The 17446-nt window shown below is 46.4% G+C and overlaps 1 protein-coding gene across 3 annotated transcripts in view; it reads left to right on the forward strand.

Annotated features, from left to right (window-relative positions):
* Positions 1–17446, forward strand: part of SASH1 (SAM and SH3 domain containing 1) — a 151130-nt gene that overhangs the window by 50096 nt on the left and 83588 nt on the right. For all 3 annotated transcript variants that reach the window (XM_077143425.1, XM_077143429.1, XM_077143426.1), the window contains exons 3-4: positions 9294–9344; positions 9463–9512. In XM_077143425.1, the coding sequence (XP_076999540.1) occupies positions 9294–9344; positions 9463–9512 (101 nt within the window). The remainder of the gene's footprint in view (positions 1–9293; positions 9345–9462; positions 9513–17446) is intronic.

Raw genomic sequence — 17446 nt, forward strand, 5'->3', positions numbered from 1 at the left:
CTTCCAAACCCGTGACTCCCGGGGAACGTGCACTCTCTCGGGCGGGCCGCTGCCGCTGGCGCCCTCCCACCACGCTTGTTGCCCAGGGCCGACTAGGAAATTCGGACGGGCTCTTTCCCTGGCTGCGGCGACCAGCAACCCTCCCTGCGTTCAGACCCCGGGCCGGCTCAAGCCGCTTCGGCTAGCGAACCCCCAGGACGGCGAGAGTTTTCCAAAGTTTTCCACAGCACCTTTTACTGGTGGGACCCGCAGACAAACGTGTGCCACGAGCGCCACCTACTGGGCAGGATAAGAAAAACAGAACCCAGAGATTTCACAGAAAAATCTTCCAAACTTTTGGATCCAATACCCAGGGAAATCTGTCTAAATGCGCAGACGCCAACAGAAGATAACGGATCACGCTCAAATAATTGAAAATATGGCCCAGTCAAAGGAACAAACCAATAGTTCAAATGAGATACAGGAGCTGAGACAACTAATGCTAAATATACGAACAGAAATGGAAAACCTCTTCAAAAACGAAATCGATAAATTGAGGGAGGACATGAAGAAGACATGGGCTGAACATAAAGAAGAAATAGAAAAACTGAAAAAGCAAATCACAGAACTTATGGAAGTGAAGGACAAAGTAGAAAAGATAGAAAAAACAATGGATACCTACAATGATAGAGTCAAAGAGACAGAAGATAGAATTAGTGATTTGGAGGATGGAACATCTGAATTCCAAAAAGAAACAGAAACTATCGGGAAAAGAATGGAAAAATTTGAACAGGGTATCAGGGAACTCAAGGACAATATGAACCGCACAAATATACGTGTTGTGGGTGTCCCAGAAGGAGAAGAGAAGGGAAAAGGAGGAGAAAAACTAATGGAAGAAATTTTCACTGAAAATTTCCCAACTCTTATGAAAGACCTAAAATTACAGATCCAAGAAGTGGAACGCACCCCAAAGAGAATAGACCCAATAGGCGTTCTCCAAGACACTTACTAGTTAGAATGTCAGAGGTCAAAGAGAAAGAGAGGATCTTGAAAGCAGCAAGAGAAAAACAATCCATCACATACAAGGGAAACCCAATAAGACTATGTGTAGATTTCTCAGCAGAAACCATGGAGGCTAGAAGACAGTGGGATGATATATTTAAATTACTAAAAGAGAAAAACTGCCAACCAAGACTCCTATATCCAGCAAAATTGTCCTTCAAAAATGAGGGAGAAATTAAAACATTCTCAGACAAAAAGTCACTGAGAGAATTTGTGACCAAGAGACCAGCTCTGCAAGAAATACTAAAGGGAGCACTAGAGTCAGAACCAAAAAGACAGAAGAGAGAGGTATGGAGAAGAGTGTAGAAAGAAGGAAAGTCAGATATGATATATATATAATACAAAAGGCAAAATGGCAGAGGAAAATATTATCCAAACAGTAATAACACTAAATGTTAATGGACTGAATTCCCCAATCAAAAGACATAGATTGGCAGAATGGATTAAAAAACAGGATCCTTCTATATGCTGTCTACAGGGAACACATCTTAGACCCAAAGATAAACATAGGTTGAAAGTGAAAGGTTGGGAAAAGATATTTCATGCAAATAACAACCAGAAAATAGCAGGAGTGGCTATACTAATATCCAACAAGTTAGACTTCAAATGTAAAACAGTTAAAACAGACAAAGAAGGACACTATATACTAATAAAAGGAACAATTAAGCAAGAAGACATAACAATCATAAATATTTATGCACCGAACCAGAATGCCCCAAAATACGTGAGGAATACACTGCAATCACTGAAAAGGGAAATAGACACAAATACCATAATAGTTGGAGACTTCAATTCCCCACTCTCATCAATGGACAGAACATCTAGACAGAGGATCAATAAAGAAATAGAGAATCTGAATATTACTATAAATGAGCTAGACTTAACAGACATTTATAGGACATTACATCCCACAACAGCAGGATACACCTTTTTCTCAAGTGCTCATGGATCATTCTCAAAGATAGACCATATGCTGGGTCACAAAGCAAGTCTTAACAAATTTAAAAAGATTGAAATCATACACAACACTTTCTCAGATCATAAAGGAATGAAGTTGGAAATCAATAATAGGCAGAATGCCAGAAAATTCACAAATACATGGAGGCTCAACAACACACTCTTAAACAACGAGTGGGTCAAAGAAGAAATTGCAAGAGAAATTAGTAAATACCTCGAGGCAAATGAAAATGAAAACACAACATATCAAAACTTATGGGATGCAGCAAAGGCAGTGCTAAGAGGGAAATTTATTGCCCTAAATGCCTATATCAGAAAAGAAGAAAAGGCAAAAATGCAGGAATTAACTGTTCAATTGGAAGAACTGGAGAAAGAACAGCAAACTAATCCCAAAGCAAGCAAAAGGAAAGAAATAACAAAGATCAGAGCAGAAATAAATGAAATTGAAAATATGAAAACAGTAGAGAAAATCAATAAGAACAGAAGTTGGTTCTATGAGAAAATCAATAAGATTGATGGGCCCCTATCAAGATTGACAAAAAGAGGAAGAGAGAGGATGCAAATAAATAAGATCAGAAATGGAAGAGGAGACATAACTACTGACCTCACAGAAATAAAGGAGGTAATAACAGGATACTATGAACAACTTTACACTAATAAATACAACAATTTAGAGGAAATGGACGGGTTCCTGGAAAGACATGAACAACCAACTTTGACTCAAGAAGACATAGATGACCTCAACAAACCAATCACAAGTAAAGAAATTGAATTAGTCATTCAAAAGCTTCCTAAAAAGAAAAGTCCAGGACCAGATGGCTTCACATGTGAATTCTACCAAACGTTCCAGAGAATTAGTACCAATTCTCTTCAAACTCTTCAAAAAAATCGAAGTGGAGGGAAAACTACCTAATTCATTCTATGAAGCCAACATCACCCTCATACCAAAACCAGGCAAAGATATTACAAAAAAAGAAAACTACAGACCAATCTCTCTAATGAATACAGATGCAAAAATCCTCAATAAAATTCTAGCAAATCGTATCCAACAACACATTAAAAGAATTATACATCATGACCAAGTAGGATTCATCCCAGGTATGCAAGGATGGTTCAACATAAGAAAATCAATTAATGTAATACACCATATCAACAAATCAAAGCAGAAAAATCACATGATCATCTCAATTGATGCAGAGAAGGCATTTGACAAGATTCAACATCCTTTCCTGTTGAAAACACTTCAAAAGATAGGAATACAAGGGAACTTCCTTAAAATGATAGAGGGAATATATGAAAAACCCACAGCTAATATCATCCTCAATGGGGAAAAATTGAAAACTTTCCCCCTAAGATCAGGAACAAGACAAGGATGTCCACTATCACCACTATTATTCAACATTGTGCTGGAGGTTCTAGCCAGAGCAATTAGACAAGAAAAAGAAATACAAGGCATCAAAATTGGAAAGGAAGAAGTAAAACTATCACTGTTTGCAGACGATATGATACTATATGTCGAAAACCCGGAAAAATCCACAACAAAACTACTAGAGCTAATAAATGAGTACAGCAAAGTAGCAGGTTACAAGATCAACATTCAAAAATCTGTAGCATTTCTATACACTAGTAATGAACAAGCTGAGGGGGAAATCAAGAAACGAATCCCATTTACAATTGCAACTAAAAGAATAAAATACCTAGGAATAAATTTAACTAAAGAGACAAAAAACCTATATAAAGAAAACTACAAAAAACTGCTAAAAGAAATCACAGGAGACCTAAATAGATGGAAGGGCATACCGTGTTCATGGATTGGAAGACTAAATATAGTTAAGATGTCAATCCTACCTAAATTGATTTACAGATTCAATGCAATACCAATCAAAATCCCAACAACTTATTTTTCAGAAATAGAAAAACCAATAAGCAAATTTATCTGGAAGGGCAGGGTGCCCCGAATTGCTAAAAACATCTTGAGGAAAAAAAACGAAGCTGGAGGTCTCGCGCTGCCTGACTTTAAGGCATATTATGAAGCCACAGTGGTCAAAACAGCATGGTATTGGCATAAAGATAGATATATCGACCAATGGAATCGAATAGAGTGCTCAGATATAGACCCTCTCATCTATGGACATTTGATCTTTGATAAGGCAGTCAAGCCAACTCACCTGGGACAGAGCAGTCTCTTCAATAAATGGTGCCTAGAGAACTGGATATCCATATGCAAAAGAATGAAAGAAGACCCATCTCTCACACCCTATACAAAAGTTAACTCAAAATGGATCAAAAATCTAAACATTAGGTCTAAGACCATAAAACAGTTAGAGGAAAATGTTGGGAGATATCTTATGGATCTTACAACTGGAGGCGGTTTTATGGACCTTAAACCTAAAGCAAGAGCACTGAAGAAGGAAATAAATAAATGGGAACTCCTCAAAATTAAACACTTTTGTGCATCAAAGAACTTCATCAAGAAAGTAGAAAGACAGCCTTCACAATGGGAGACAATATTTGGAAATGATATATCAGATAAAGGTCTAGTATCCAGAATTTATAAAGAGATTGTTCATCTCAACAACAAAAAGACAGTCAACCCAATTACAAAATGGGAAAAAGACTTGAACAGACACCTCTCAGAAGAGGAAATACGGATGGCCAAGAGGCACATGAAGAGATGCTCAATGTCCCTGGCCATTAGAGAAATGCAAATCAAAACCACAATGAGATATCATCTCACACCCACCAGAATGGCCATTATCAGCAAAACAGAAAATGACAAGTGCTGGAGAGGATGCGGAGAAAGAGGCACACTTATCCACTGTTGGTGGGAATGTCAAAGGGTGCAACCACTGTGGAAGGCAGTTTGGCGGTTCCTCAAAAAGCTGAATATAGAATTGCCAGTTGACCCAGCAATACCATTGCTAGGTATCTACTCAAAGGACTTAAGGGCAAAGACACAAACGGACATTTGCACACCAATGTTTATAGCAGCATTATTTACAATTGCAAAGAGATGGAAACAGCCAAAATCTCCATCAACAGAAGAGTGGCTAAACAAACTGTGGTATATACATACGATGGAATATTATGCAGCTTTAAGACAAGATAAACTTATGAACCATGTAATAACATGGATGGACCTAGAGAATATTATGCTGAGTGAATCCAGCCAAAAACTAAAGGACAAATACTGTATGGTCCCACTGATGTGAACGGACATTCGAGAATAAACTTGAAATATGTCATTGGTAACAGAGTTCAGCAGGAGTTAGAAACAGGGTAAGACAATGGGTAATTGAAGCTGAAGGGATACAGACTGTGCAACAGGACTAGATACAAAAACTCAAAAATGGACAGCACAATAATACCTAATTGTAAAGTAATCATGTTAAAACACTGAATCAAGCTGCATCTGAGCTATAGGTTTTTGTTTTGTTTTGTTTTGTTTTGATTTTACTATTATTACTTTTATTTTTTTCTCTATATTAACATTCTATATCTTTTTCGGTTATGTTGCTAGTTCTTCTAAACCAATGCAAATGTACTAAGAAATGATGATCATGCATCTATGTGATGATGTTAAGAATTAATGATTGCATATGTAGAATGGTATGATCTCTAAATGTTGGGTTAATTTCTTTTTTTCCGTTAATTAAAAAAAAAAAAAAAGAGAGAAAGGATAATTGGAGCTGAAGGGATACAGACTGTACAACGGGACTGGATATAAAAACTCAGAAATGGACAGCACAATACTACCCAATTGTAATCAATTATGTTAAAACACTGAATGAAGCTGCATGTGAGGTATAAGTTTTTTGTTTTTGTTTTTTTTGTTTTTTTTTCTTTCTATTATTGTTTTAATTCTTATTCTGTTGTCTTTTTATTTCTTTTTCTAAATCGATGCAAATGTACTAAGAAATGATGAATATGCAACTATGTGATGTTATTAAGAATTACTGATTGTACATGTAAAAAAAAAAAAAAAGAATTGGCAGGAGTGATGTTGGTTGGGGTTTAGCAAACCATGGCAATTAGCAATATCTAGCTGAAGCTTGCATGATAATAAAGTCCAGAATAGCCTCTCTACTCTATTTGAACCCTTTTAGCCACTGATACCTTATTTTGTACACTTCTTTTCCCCCTTTTGGTCAGGAAGGCATTGATCCCACAGCACCAGGGCCTGGCTCATCCCTGGGAGTCCTCTCCCACGTTGCCAGGGAGATTTTCACCCCTGGATGTCATGTCCCACGTAGAGGGGAGGGCAATGTTTTCACTTGCAGAGTTGGGCTTAGAGAGAGAGAGACCACATCTGAGCAACAGCAGAGGTTCTCTGGGGGTCACTCTTAGGCCTAATTTTAAGTTGGCTCAGCCTATCCTTTGCATAAAGAAGTTTCATGGGGCAAACCCCAAGATTGAGGGCTTGACCTGTTGATTTGGTTGTCCTCACTGCTTGCGAGAATATCAGGAATTCCCCATATGGGAAAATTGAATATTTCCTCCTTTCTCCCCAGTCCCCCAAGGGGACTTTGCAAATACTTCTTTATTCACTGCCCAAATGACCCTGGGATTCGTTAGGATGGTATCTTAGTGTCAATAAACTGTTCCTGACCAAACCCTGCTTGGTCGTTGTGTGAAAGGGGTACATTGTTGCACATTGCATCCTGAGACCACAACCGCAACTGGTTTCCTAAAAGTAGTTGACACACAGGCAGCCTCCTGTAAGTAAGCGACAGACTCCTGCTGGAAGCTTCCTAGGATGAGTGAGGCGTCATCCGGCACCAACATGGCAGGTACAAGCACCTGCGCTGTGGGCAGGGACAGGTGCACTGGCCGAAGAGTCTGTGCTTGCCCACCATGGCCTGGACAACATTTGTTAGAAAAATGCAGGCAGAACTATAGAGGAAGAAAAGTGATGTCTCTTGTGGCCCTCAAGGTGGATTCCTGAAGAAGGGAACCAAGGGAGGGGCGGAGCTACTGGGGGGGTGAAGAACACCCGTGGCCTGGGGATCAGCGGATAGCAGCGGAGTTTGCCTTCTAGCCGGCCACTGGCCCTCCTCCTACCGGCCCCCAGCAGCCTAACAGCGCAGTGTCCGGCCCATGGGGAGCGGCCCGGGGTGCGCCAGCGGGACACAGGCAGCGCCCACGTACTTCCCACGCCTTGTTTTTAAAGTAGCATTGGGATGGGCCAGGCGTGGGCGCCGCGGCCTCTCACCAGGGACCCACCCCTCCTTCCCAGGCCGTCGCCCCAAGGCTGCAGCCGGAGGCGCCCCCAGCAGCCGCTCGGGTTGTTCCCAGGACTTGCCTTTTAGCTTTAGTTACCCCAGTGCGCTCTTGGTAATTGACAGCAATGTAATAACATATTTACATAAAAATCGATCAAATCCATTTGGACCAATTAAAGTTTAAAATGGGAACAAATGAATCAATGAAAGCAAAATAGACAAACGGTTAGAGTAAATTTTAAAAAGAGACTTACTTTCTTTTTTTTAACTCTTAAAATTTGGGAAAATTAAATTGGAGAATGTGAGGCTTTACAAATAATGATGACGTATTTCAAGCATACGAAATGGCACGAAGACTGTTATTACACACTCAGTGTACCGCTTGAACCCAGCTTGAGTAAAGCTTGATAGCAGCCGAGGCCCCTCCCTCCCGACCAGCCCCCTCTGCCCCCAGCCTCTCGCATACCCTCCCCTGTGTGCAGCTTCCCTACCAGCGCTTTGCAGGCTTTCAGAACAGAGAATATCCTTACCGTTGTGTGTTCACGGGGCCCCCCATTTACATCGCACTTCACCATGCTGTATATTCTGTTTTTTATTTTTACTCTTACTCTGCTGTCATACCTACATCCTAAAATATTATGTGTTCCCATTTTCATTACACAGCCCGTGTTACCTGTCTTCGCAGCGACCCATCCAGACAAACCCTGCACCAGCTCAGCACCTTACCCCATCCAGCAGCTCATGTGCCGTTTCATATTTGCACTGGATTCCTCTTTTGCCTATTTACACTTAAATATTTACTCTGAGTCATGCCTATTATTTCATAGATACTTCAATTCTCTGACAAATTTTTTAAAATAGTGTGGTCATCCAGTTTTGTAATTGTATCAACAATGAAATTACCTGTTGTTCATGTGCTAAAATGAGCCATTACATGCAAGTGAGAATGCCTCGGTAGAGACCGTGTGTCCCCATATCTGACTTTCCCTGAGACCATAGAGGAGGACGTGTGTCTCCTGAGGAACATGACAGCTCCTCAGAGCACAGCAGGGTTACTGGGGAAATCGTAGCTGATTTGATATTTTGCTCCTGTGTACAGCTCGTGATGTGACTTGTCCAGGGCTGCCCTTGTCCTGGGGTCAGCTGGAGCCACTGTGCGGCTGCACCACGACAAGGAATGCTACTTTATTCAACTCCTGTTCAGATTTAGAATTATCCCCTACTTAAGAGAAATCTTGTTGTGGTTTCAAATTCAGCGCCTTTTACTAGAGTAACTCCTACTTTCTGACAGTAATACCTGGAACCCCTAAGGATGGAATTTTCACATTTTGCTGCCAGAGTTGTTTCAGTGCAGCTCATCCTGCTGAGGACCGGCATTTCCCTGGCCTCCTGCTCTTTCAGAGGGGCACCGTTTCCCCAAGTGTGAGCGGAGGGCGTGTGGTTGCATGGCTCACCCCTAGCTCTTGGCTTCCTTGAGCCTCTTCTCCATGGTTCAGGGACTTTTCAGGGTGTCATAGTTTCATGCATTCGTGTTTCACCCACCTGACCTGGTCACTGGGCAAGAGAGTTTATTTTTCAGGCCTCCAGCAAGGGCAGTTAATTTATATTACAGGAGTATGACAATTTTAAGGCTGCAAGGTAATTTCAAGTTAGCTTTCCACCTTCCTAAGGATACTTGTAACTTTCAGCCCTGTTACTAAATACTCAGAATGCATTCAGAAATTTAAAATCCTATTGGACGTCTGTTACCGAGAGACAAGCTGAATGCAAACAGGTGCCAGTGAATCCCACCCTGAGTGGCAGCATCCCCAGGGCACTTTCCCCGTGGCTGGCTGCACCCCTTGGCCAGCCTCTGCTCCTGTCTTCTGCGGTAAAATTGCCCACGGGCGTCCGGCAGCGAAGTTTGGAGAACAGGATGGTTGTAAGAGCCAGAGCTCTCATTTTAAAGGAACTTTAGTTTTTCCAGAGAATCTGTTTATGTCCCTGCCTCCTCCCGGCGTGTCCTCTTACGCTTGTCTCGCGGGTGTGTGCCACGTTTGGAAGCCTCGTTAAACTGCATCTGTTCTCTTTTAGGAGAAACCCGATGCTGGCCCCGCGTCACGTCAGCTGCGGTCCCAGATCCAAGTAAGCACGACAACTTTCGTCAGCTATTTTTGCTCCTGCCTTTTTATAAGAGAGCGGGCCCTCTAAAGTCAGAGGAAGCTGCTCTCTGCTCACTGCCACCACGAATCTTCTCTCCTAGGAGTCGCTGGGTTTCTGTAGTGCCGCGTCCAGCCCAGAAGTGGAGAGAAAGTAAGTGCCCCGAGGGTCCTCTGGGGAGCATGTGGGTGAGTGTGGGGGGTGTGGGGGGGGCGTGGAACGGGACTTTGTGAAGACCTGCGAGCGCCCGAGCGGCTGTCTGGAAGGGAGCTGGCTGTCGAGAACGCAGGCAGGTGTCATTTTACTTTAGCTTTTCGAGGCAGGAGAAGAGTCCAAGAGAAGCCGGGTGCAAAAGTGAACTACGGGGGAGTAAACGGTGCCCTCGATTTGAGGGGTGACCTTAAACCAGGGATGGTTTTGCTTTTATAAGGTCCTAACTTGGATTTCTCTCCTTGTGGAGGGTAAATCTACGCTAAGCGTTGTATTTCCAGTAGTTCTTTTAGGCAACTTAAAATAAAAACAAAACAAGTGTATTTTTTCTTGTAACCTTTCCCCTTTCTACTTTATTCCATCACAGTCACCCTAGAATGTACTATTTATGATCTTTTGAGATAAAGAACTATAAGAAAGGTCAACTCTCCAGACAGCCACTTCCTTTGGCACCGAGCCACTGTACTGTTTTGTGCCCAGAGAGGCGTAGACGTGGCTTAGCAGCGAGTATTTCTGGAATGAAAGCACACGTCGGGACAGCATGTGTGTGTTAATCCATGCACGCGTGTGTGCTGGCCCAGGGACAGCCTTGCCAGAGCTGAAGAGGGATGCAGAAGGGATGGCAGAAGAAAACTGTGTCCACCCAGTGCTACACAGAAGGCGCAGGTCATGTGAGCATCCTCAGTTCAGGTGCACGGTGTCAGCCCCAGGTCTGGTGACATGGCCAGGGGCAGGAGGCCAGGGGGCCGGGGACCAGAGATCAGGGGCAGAGGACAGGGGTAGAGTCCAGGGGGCAGGGTGACAAGGGGCAGGGGGCAGGGGTATAAGAGCAAGGGGACAAGGGACAGGGGGCAGGGGCAGGGGGCTGGGGGGCAGGGACAGGGAGCAGGGAACAAGGAGCAGGGGCCAGGGGACAGGAACAGGAACAAGGGGCAGGGACCAGGGGACAGGAGCAGGGGGCCAGGGCTGAGGTTGGTTCTGAGACTGGGCTGTGTGGCAGAGTTGACCGAGTGTGGGCAGGAGCCTGGAGTGAGCTGTGGCTCCTGCTGACCCAGTCACCTCTCCACTGGTGTGACTTGGGGGCTCTCTCCATATCTCGGAATCCTTCGGAAACAAAGCATGCCTGCCCTCCCTCCTCGGGGGACATGACTCATCACATCTGTACCAACCTTTCACAGTCTGGCACTACTGCCCTCGATGGCAGGTATTCCTTCTTTCCATGTTTGTGGCCACAGAGAGATTGACAGCCTCCTTTGAGCTCAAGAAAATGTGTTAATATGTGCACACAAATGCACACACTTGCACAGTTTTTTGACATCCCAGCTCTCCATGGTTAATACTGACATTTCGATGTTTAATGGCTCATTTAAGCTTAGGTGTTTCCAAGTAGTCTGAAAGTTTCAAACCTTTTTGTCATTCATTTCCCTACTGGTGGTTTTGAAAATTATGGCACTTGTTTTTACTTTAAAAAACTTTGATCTGAAAAAAATTTATATTTACAGAAAAGTTGCAAAATTTGTTGAATGAACTCCAATATAACCTTCCTCTTGACTGACCAGTTTTGACCTTTTCCATCATCTACAGGTTCTTCCCCAAACATACAGCGCACAGCCCTGAGTCCCCCCCCCATGCACAGCACACAGCACCCAACCCTGTGTCCCCTCCCACACACAGCCCTGTGTCCCTCCCCATGCAGAGCCCTGTGTCTTCCTCGCACACACTCAGCCCTGTGTCCCCCCCACCCCGTCCATTGCTCAGCCCTGCATTAACAGTGCTGGTGGACACTTTGGGAAGGACCCTGCTGGCCTCGACTCCCCTCCCCACCCCGGAGCCTCTGCCCAGGGCAGATGCAGGCATTGAGCAGTGGTGTTTGCAGTTCATGTTTGATTTCTCCGAGTCGCCTGATTGTATCACAGAACAGTTTTTCAGTCCAGCAATTTTTCAGTGACTCCTCACGTTTTCAGGTCATAGCTCTTTGGCCTCATTTAAATGTGAGGTTTTCTTGGCCTTTCTAGTCTTTTGTAATCTTCACATTTTTAAAAAGTTGAGCTCATTTTGCAGAGCATCCTGTGTTTTGGGTTCCGGTGAAGCCTCTGGATGTTGTTTTCCAGCAGAGGCAGAGGTGTCCCTCCGTCGTGCCAGGAGATTAGCTTTGGTTCTTTGATTCAGGTGGGCCCTGTCAGGTATCTTCCAGAAGGGACGGTTTTCCCGCTGGGAAAGCCATCTGAGACTCTGGAAACGCCCGTCTCAATGGTTCTAGGGTCTCTTGGGGATTCCATCTGGATCAGTGATGACCGTAGAGTTTGCAGGCTGGCAACATGTTCTTAGATTGAGGCATTGATAATTATTTTGGTAAATCTAAAAGGGTTTTTTCTTTCTAAACTATAAGGTATCACCTTTGAAACCCTAGGTTAGATTGTTTTTTGGGGGGGTATGTGGTCCAGAAACCAAACCCAGGTCCCCTGCATGGAAGGCAGGCAATCTACCACCCGTGCACCTTTGATTTTTATTTCAGTAGGTTTTATGCCGTATTTATGTTGAATAATTCATATTCTTTGTAGTTAAAAATGGAAACTCTATCAAATGCAAAATTGTGCTATTCTTGGAGGTAGCTTTGCAGTTGAACATTGAAGCACTGGATGGCCTGTTGGCTGAGTCTGTTCAGTGCCTGCCAGTCGAAACGTTTTTCTGGGTCAGCAGTGTCACGCCAGGGCAGCCGTTTTCCTCTCCTTTCTTTCCAGTGCCCACAGCTGCAGCCCTGTGAGCCCAGGCTGGGCTCCCACAGGCCCTGACCCTCTTCCCTAGCTAATCCACTCCACGGGGGATCTGATGTTAACTAACAGATTCCTAGTTCCTTTCCCTGTGGCCCAGCATCACAGGGGACGCAGCTCTGGGGTTATGGGGCTGCAGCTCTGATTAGAAGGGGCAGAGGGGGAGGGTTCCTTTAGGTGGGACATAATCAGTGAGAGTGCAACATGCCTGACACCTTGGCGTGTGCGGAGTTTTGGCAGGTGGGCTGCAGAGCCTGCCTTGGCCTGTGGGGGTGCCTGCCTGCAGTCTGTGCCTATACATATGTGCACACCTGTCCAGACACCTGCACATGTGTGTATACACACGTGTACGTTTATGTGCACATGCCCTTATCCCTGTGTATGTGTCCACATATACGTATGCAGATGTATATCTATGTTTGTTTATGAACATACCCGCATGTTATGCACGCACATGCATTTATTACGTAGATGCACACCCAGACAAATGTATTTATTCATAGCAACGTATTTATGTGTACACCCATGTGTTTATTCATAACAGACGTACATTTATGTATGCACACATCTAATACATACTCTGTGTGCACACATGTATATTTACATATGCACACAGTTTTTAATAGGGTCTGCCCACCCGACTGGACGCGTTCCCCTTTCCTCCTCACCTCCTCCCAGTGTGTCTGGTCCTTTGTACTTTCACTGAAAATTGGAGCTTTCATCTGAGCCTCTTCCGTTTACATCTGTTAGTGTTGCCTGTTGGCCAGATGACCTAATTTTTTACACCCATCGTGGATTTGTGTTGACTGGCTGAAAAATGAAATGTTGAGTTAATTTTCCTGTTACTCAGCTCACCTTCAGATTGTCTAGATAGTGAGTCTGTTTTGCTGTGAAGCATCCTTATCACTGTGTTTATTAGGGATGACTTCAGCTATGAGTAAGCGGAAGCCTGACAAATAGTGGCAAGACTGGAAGTCCCAGTGCACCCTCTTCCCGCGACAGGGACAGCGCCGTGGCCAGGCGGCCTCCAGCACCGACTCGGCCTCACGGCTCACCATGTGGCTTTGATCCTCCGAGCTGCCCGCTGCCCCTCCAGGGTAGGTGGGAAGAGGACAGAGGGAAGCAGAAATAGAGCAAAAGGCCAGAAGCTTTCCTAGAAACCCACCAGCACATGCCCCCCAAAAGGCTCCCCCTACACACACCACTTACTGTGGCAGCAGCTGTCGCAGCACCTGCTCGGGGAGCGGGCCATGCCTTCTGGGCACTGGGACATAGCTGGACAGAACACACGTGCGCCACATGCGGCTCATACTTGGAGGAAGGGAGAGTAAAGGACAAAATGGGATGCCTTTTAAATGGAGGAAGATAAAGCAAAAGAAAGGAGCCCAGAAAAGGGTCAAGTGGCCACCATAGCAATAAGAGTTTGGAGAAGTGGATATTTTTAGCTGAGCGCATTCCTGCCCTGAACAATATGGCTTTCTTTTCATCAGGAAGGAGGGAATGGAGTATGGGATGGGAGCCTGCAGTGTTTTCCATATATAAAAGTCTATTCTTTTATATGCATGTGTGTGGTTACAGAACAGGTTAGCCTGGAAATGAACTAGTTATTCCACAAATAAGCTCTGGGCCGGGTTACATGGACGCCTTCCTTCCAAGGAAGCCAAATGCATGTGGTGCATTCTTTTATCCAGGTGTGTACCTAGACAGAAGTAGCTTCTATGGTGTCAGTTCACATGGGCTGAAAATTAGGAAAGAAGAAGCTGCTAAAATAAGTAAAACCTGAGCACTTATTGTGTTCCAGGAGCACATCTTAGCACCTTACTCACTTGCTTCATTCTCACCCCACCCAGTGAGGTTTAGTGAGGTCAGTGGCACAGGCAGACGATACCTAGCCTGCGAGGAGATGTGGGGTGCTGCCTGCGAGGGAGCACAGGGTGCTGCCTGTGGATGTGGGGTGCTGCCTGCGAGGGAGCACAGGGTGCTGCCTGTGGATGTGGCATGCTGCCTGCAGACATGGGGTGCTGCCTGCAAGGGGACACGGGGTGCTGCCTGTGGAGGTGGGGTGCTGCCTGCGGACATGGGGTACTGCCTGCCGACATGGAGTGCTGCCTGCAGATGCGGGGTGCTGCCTGCGGACATGGGATGCTGCCCACCGCTCGCACAGCTGAGCTGCTTCTGCAGACTGTGCTAGGGACCAGTGAGCCCTCAGCAGATGGTCACAGCTAAGTTCCCACTCCTGGAGCGTCTCCTGGAGATCAGAGCAAGTTTTACCCTCCTTGAGATGGAGGCCGTATCTTGGTGGTGTCTTCAGAAGCAGGGAGGACCAAAATCTCAAAACATCACGGTAGACAGAGTTTAAGTCCTCTTTCCACTAGGTCTTCCACAGGATTGAAAAGACATTGATTAGTTTCACTTTTTTCAATGCCTTTGACTTTCCTGAACTGTTTTTCTGTGAAAAAGTCCAAAAAGAGGAGCAGGATGGAAGCAGAAGGTGAGTGGAGCAGGACAAGCCAACTGGGGGCTCTGCGGGGGTCTGGGGTGGGGCGGACACACTCGTGCCCCTGGGAAACTGCTGCTCGCACGCGTATTCTGTGCGCACGCTCCTCACCCTGCCTCCTGTCCCCTCACAGTCTCCGTCCCCACCCCCTCCTCTGCCACCTGCTGGTCCCAGCTGTCCCCGGGTGCCTTGCGCAGGCCCAGCAAACTACTGTTGTGTAAGTGTGAGTGTGTGCGTGTGCATGAGGGGTGTGAGTTTGTGTGCGTGTGGTTGTGGAAAGCAGATGTGCACATGAGTGTGAGTCTGTGAGCGAGCGAGTGGATGTACATGTGAGTGTGTATGTGTGCACCAGTGGGTGAGTGTGCGGATGAGTGTGAGCGTGTGGTTGTGATCTCAGTCCTTGGGCTCCTGGCTCACAGTAGCACTCCACAGTATTGACCACACGAGAGCTGCAGGAGTGTCCGTGGAGCCTGGCTCTTCTCCACACTGCAAGTCCTACCGCCCGCCAAACCAGACCTCCTCCTCTACCCCAGTTACCAGCCTGCCCCCTCAAAGCTCACAGTCTTTGTGGGGTCAGTGACCTAGTGACAGCCAAGCTAGGGCTTCCTCCCTTGCCCCGCCCTGCTGGCACAACTGCTGTCCTTTGCTCACCCGTCCTCCTCCCTGCTTGGTGTCTGGACAATGCAGCATCCAGCAGCTCCTGTTTTGAGCCCACACGTTACAGTTGCCTTTTTGCTCTGCACCCCTTGCTATTGGTCCAGCCATTTGTCCCCCAAAGCCCCCACCCACTCCCAGGCCTTAGGCTGTGGTCTCCAGGTGCCCACCTCAGGTGCACACCTGGGCTCTAACTAATTGGGCTCTAACCACCTGGGCTCTAGACACCTGGGCTCTAACTAATTGGGCTCTAACCACCTGGGCTCTAGACACCTGGGCTCTAACTAATTGGGCTCTAACCACCTGGGCTCTAACCACCTGGGTTCTAGACACTTGGGCTCTAGACACCTGGGCTCTGGACACTTGGGCTTTGGACACCTGGGCTCTAACCACCTGGGCTCTAGACACCTGGGCTCTAACCACCTGGGCTCTAGACACCTGGGCTCTAACCACCTGGGCTCTAGACACCTGGGCTCTAACCACCTGGGCTCTAACCACCTGGGCTCTAGACACCTGGGCTCTAACCACCTGGGCTCTAGACACCTGGGCTCTAACCACCTGGGCTCTAGACACCTGGGCTCTAACCACCTGGGCTCTAGACACCTGGGCTCTAACCACCTGGGCTCTAGACACCTGGGCTCTAACCACCTGGGCTCTAACCACCTGGGGTCTAGACACCTGGGCTCTAACCACCTGGGCTCTAGTGGACTCTAACCACCTGGGCTCTAGACATCTGATCTCTAGATGCCTGGGCTCTAACTAATTGGGCTCTAACCACCTGGGCTCTAACCACATGGGCTCTAGACACCTGGGCTCTAACCACCTGGGCTCTAGACACCTGGGCTCTAAACACCTGGGCTCTGGACACCTGAGCTCTAACCACCTGGGCTCTGGACACCTGGGCTCTAACCACCTGGGCTCTAACCACCTGGGCTTTAACCACCTGGACTCTAGATACCTGGGCTTTGAACACCTGGGCTCTAACCACCTGGGCTCTGGACACCTGGGCTCTAACCACCTGGGCTCTAACCACCTGGGCTTTAACCACCTGGACTCTAGATACCTGGGCTTTGAACACCTGGGCTCTAACCACCTGGGCTCTGGACACCTGGGCTCTAACCACCTGGGCTCTGGACACCTGGGCTCTAACCATCTTGAGCAACCTCTACAGGGCACTTGCTTGCATATGCCCAGTTGTTGCAGCACACTCCCTTAAAACAGAACTTGGGGCCCTCTTTACCCCACTCCCCATGTCCCCCTTCCTGTCCGTCCCTCCTTCTTTCCCTGAACCTCTCTCTCGTCACCCTGGCTTCACAGCTTGGAGCTTCATCAGCTCCCCTTTTGTTCTGTGACCCCTGTCAGTCCATCGCCAAGTCACGATGCTGCTGTCTCTGTTCCTTCTCCCTTTGTTTTCCTCTTTTTTGTCCTCACTGCTCCATGAGACCTTGAAATGGTCCTTTCAGCAACTAGCAGCAGGAAAAGTGTCACCCTGTGCCTGTCGCCGAGCTGCTCTGCTGCTTCCCATGGTGGCCGGGTGGCTGGGTCCCCCACAGTCCCTTGCAGCCATGCCCCCACTGAATGCTGTGTGTCCCAGCCGCACCCGATGCTGTGCCTTGGGTCACGTCCTCCCTCCTAGGAACTCCCCACCCGTCCCAGTGCCTTGGAAGTGGTTCCTCCAGCTAAGTCCCGTTTAGGGACTGCTGCTCCTTGAATGCTCGCTCTGGCTGTTTTCTCTCCCCCTTTCAGATCCCATTATGCACTACATCTCTCTGATGTCTCAATATAGGTACCGTATCATCATAACATTTGGCCATTTCTGCGTATCAGTCGCTGTGCTAATCTATTCCTCTTATTGTATTTTTTAAAACTTTATTTTGAAATACTTTCAAATTTACAAGATAGTTATGAAAATAATACAAACACCCTCTAGAGAACTCCAGCATACCTCTACCCCC

Source organism: Tamandua tetradactyla, chromosome 25, assembly GCF_023851605.1.
Source record: "Tamandua tetradactyla isolate mTamTet1 chromosome 25, mTamTet1.pri, whole genome shotgun sequence".
Classification (NCBI taxonomy): domain Eukaryota; kingdom Metazoa; phylum Chordata; class Mammalia; order Pilosa; family Myrmecophagidae; genus Tamandua; species Tamandua tetradactyla.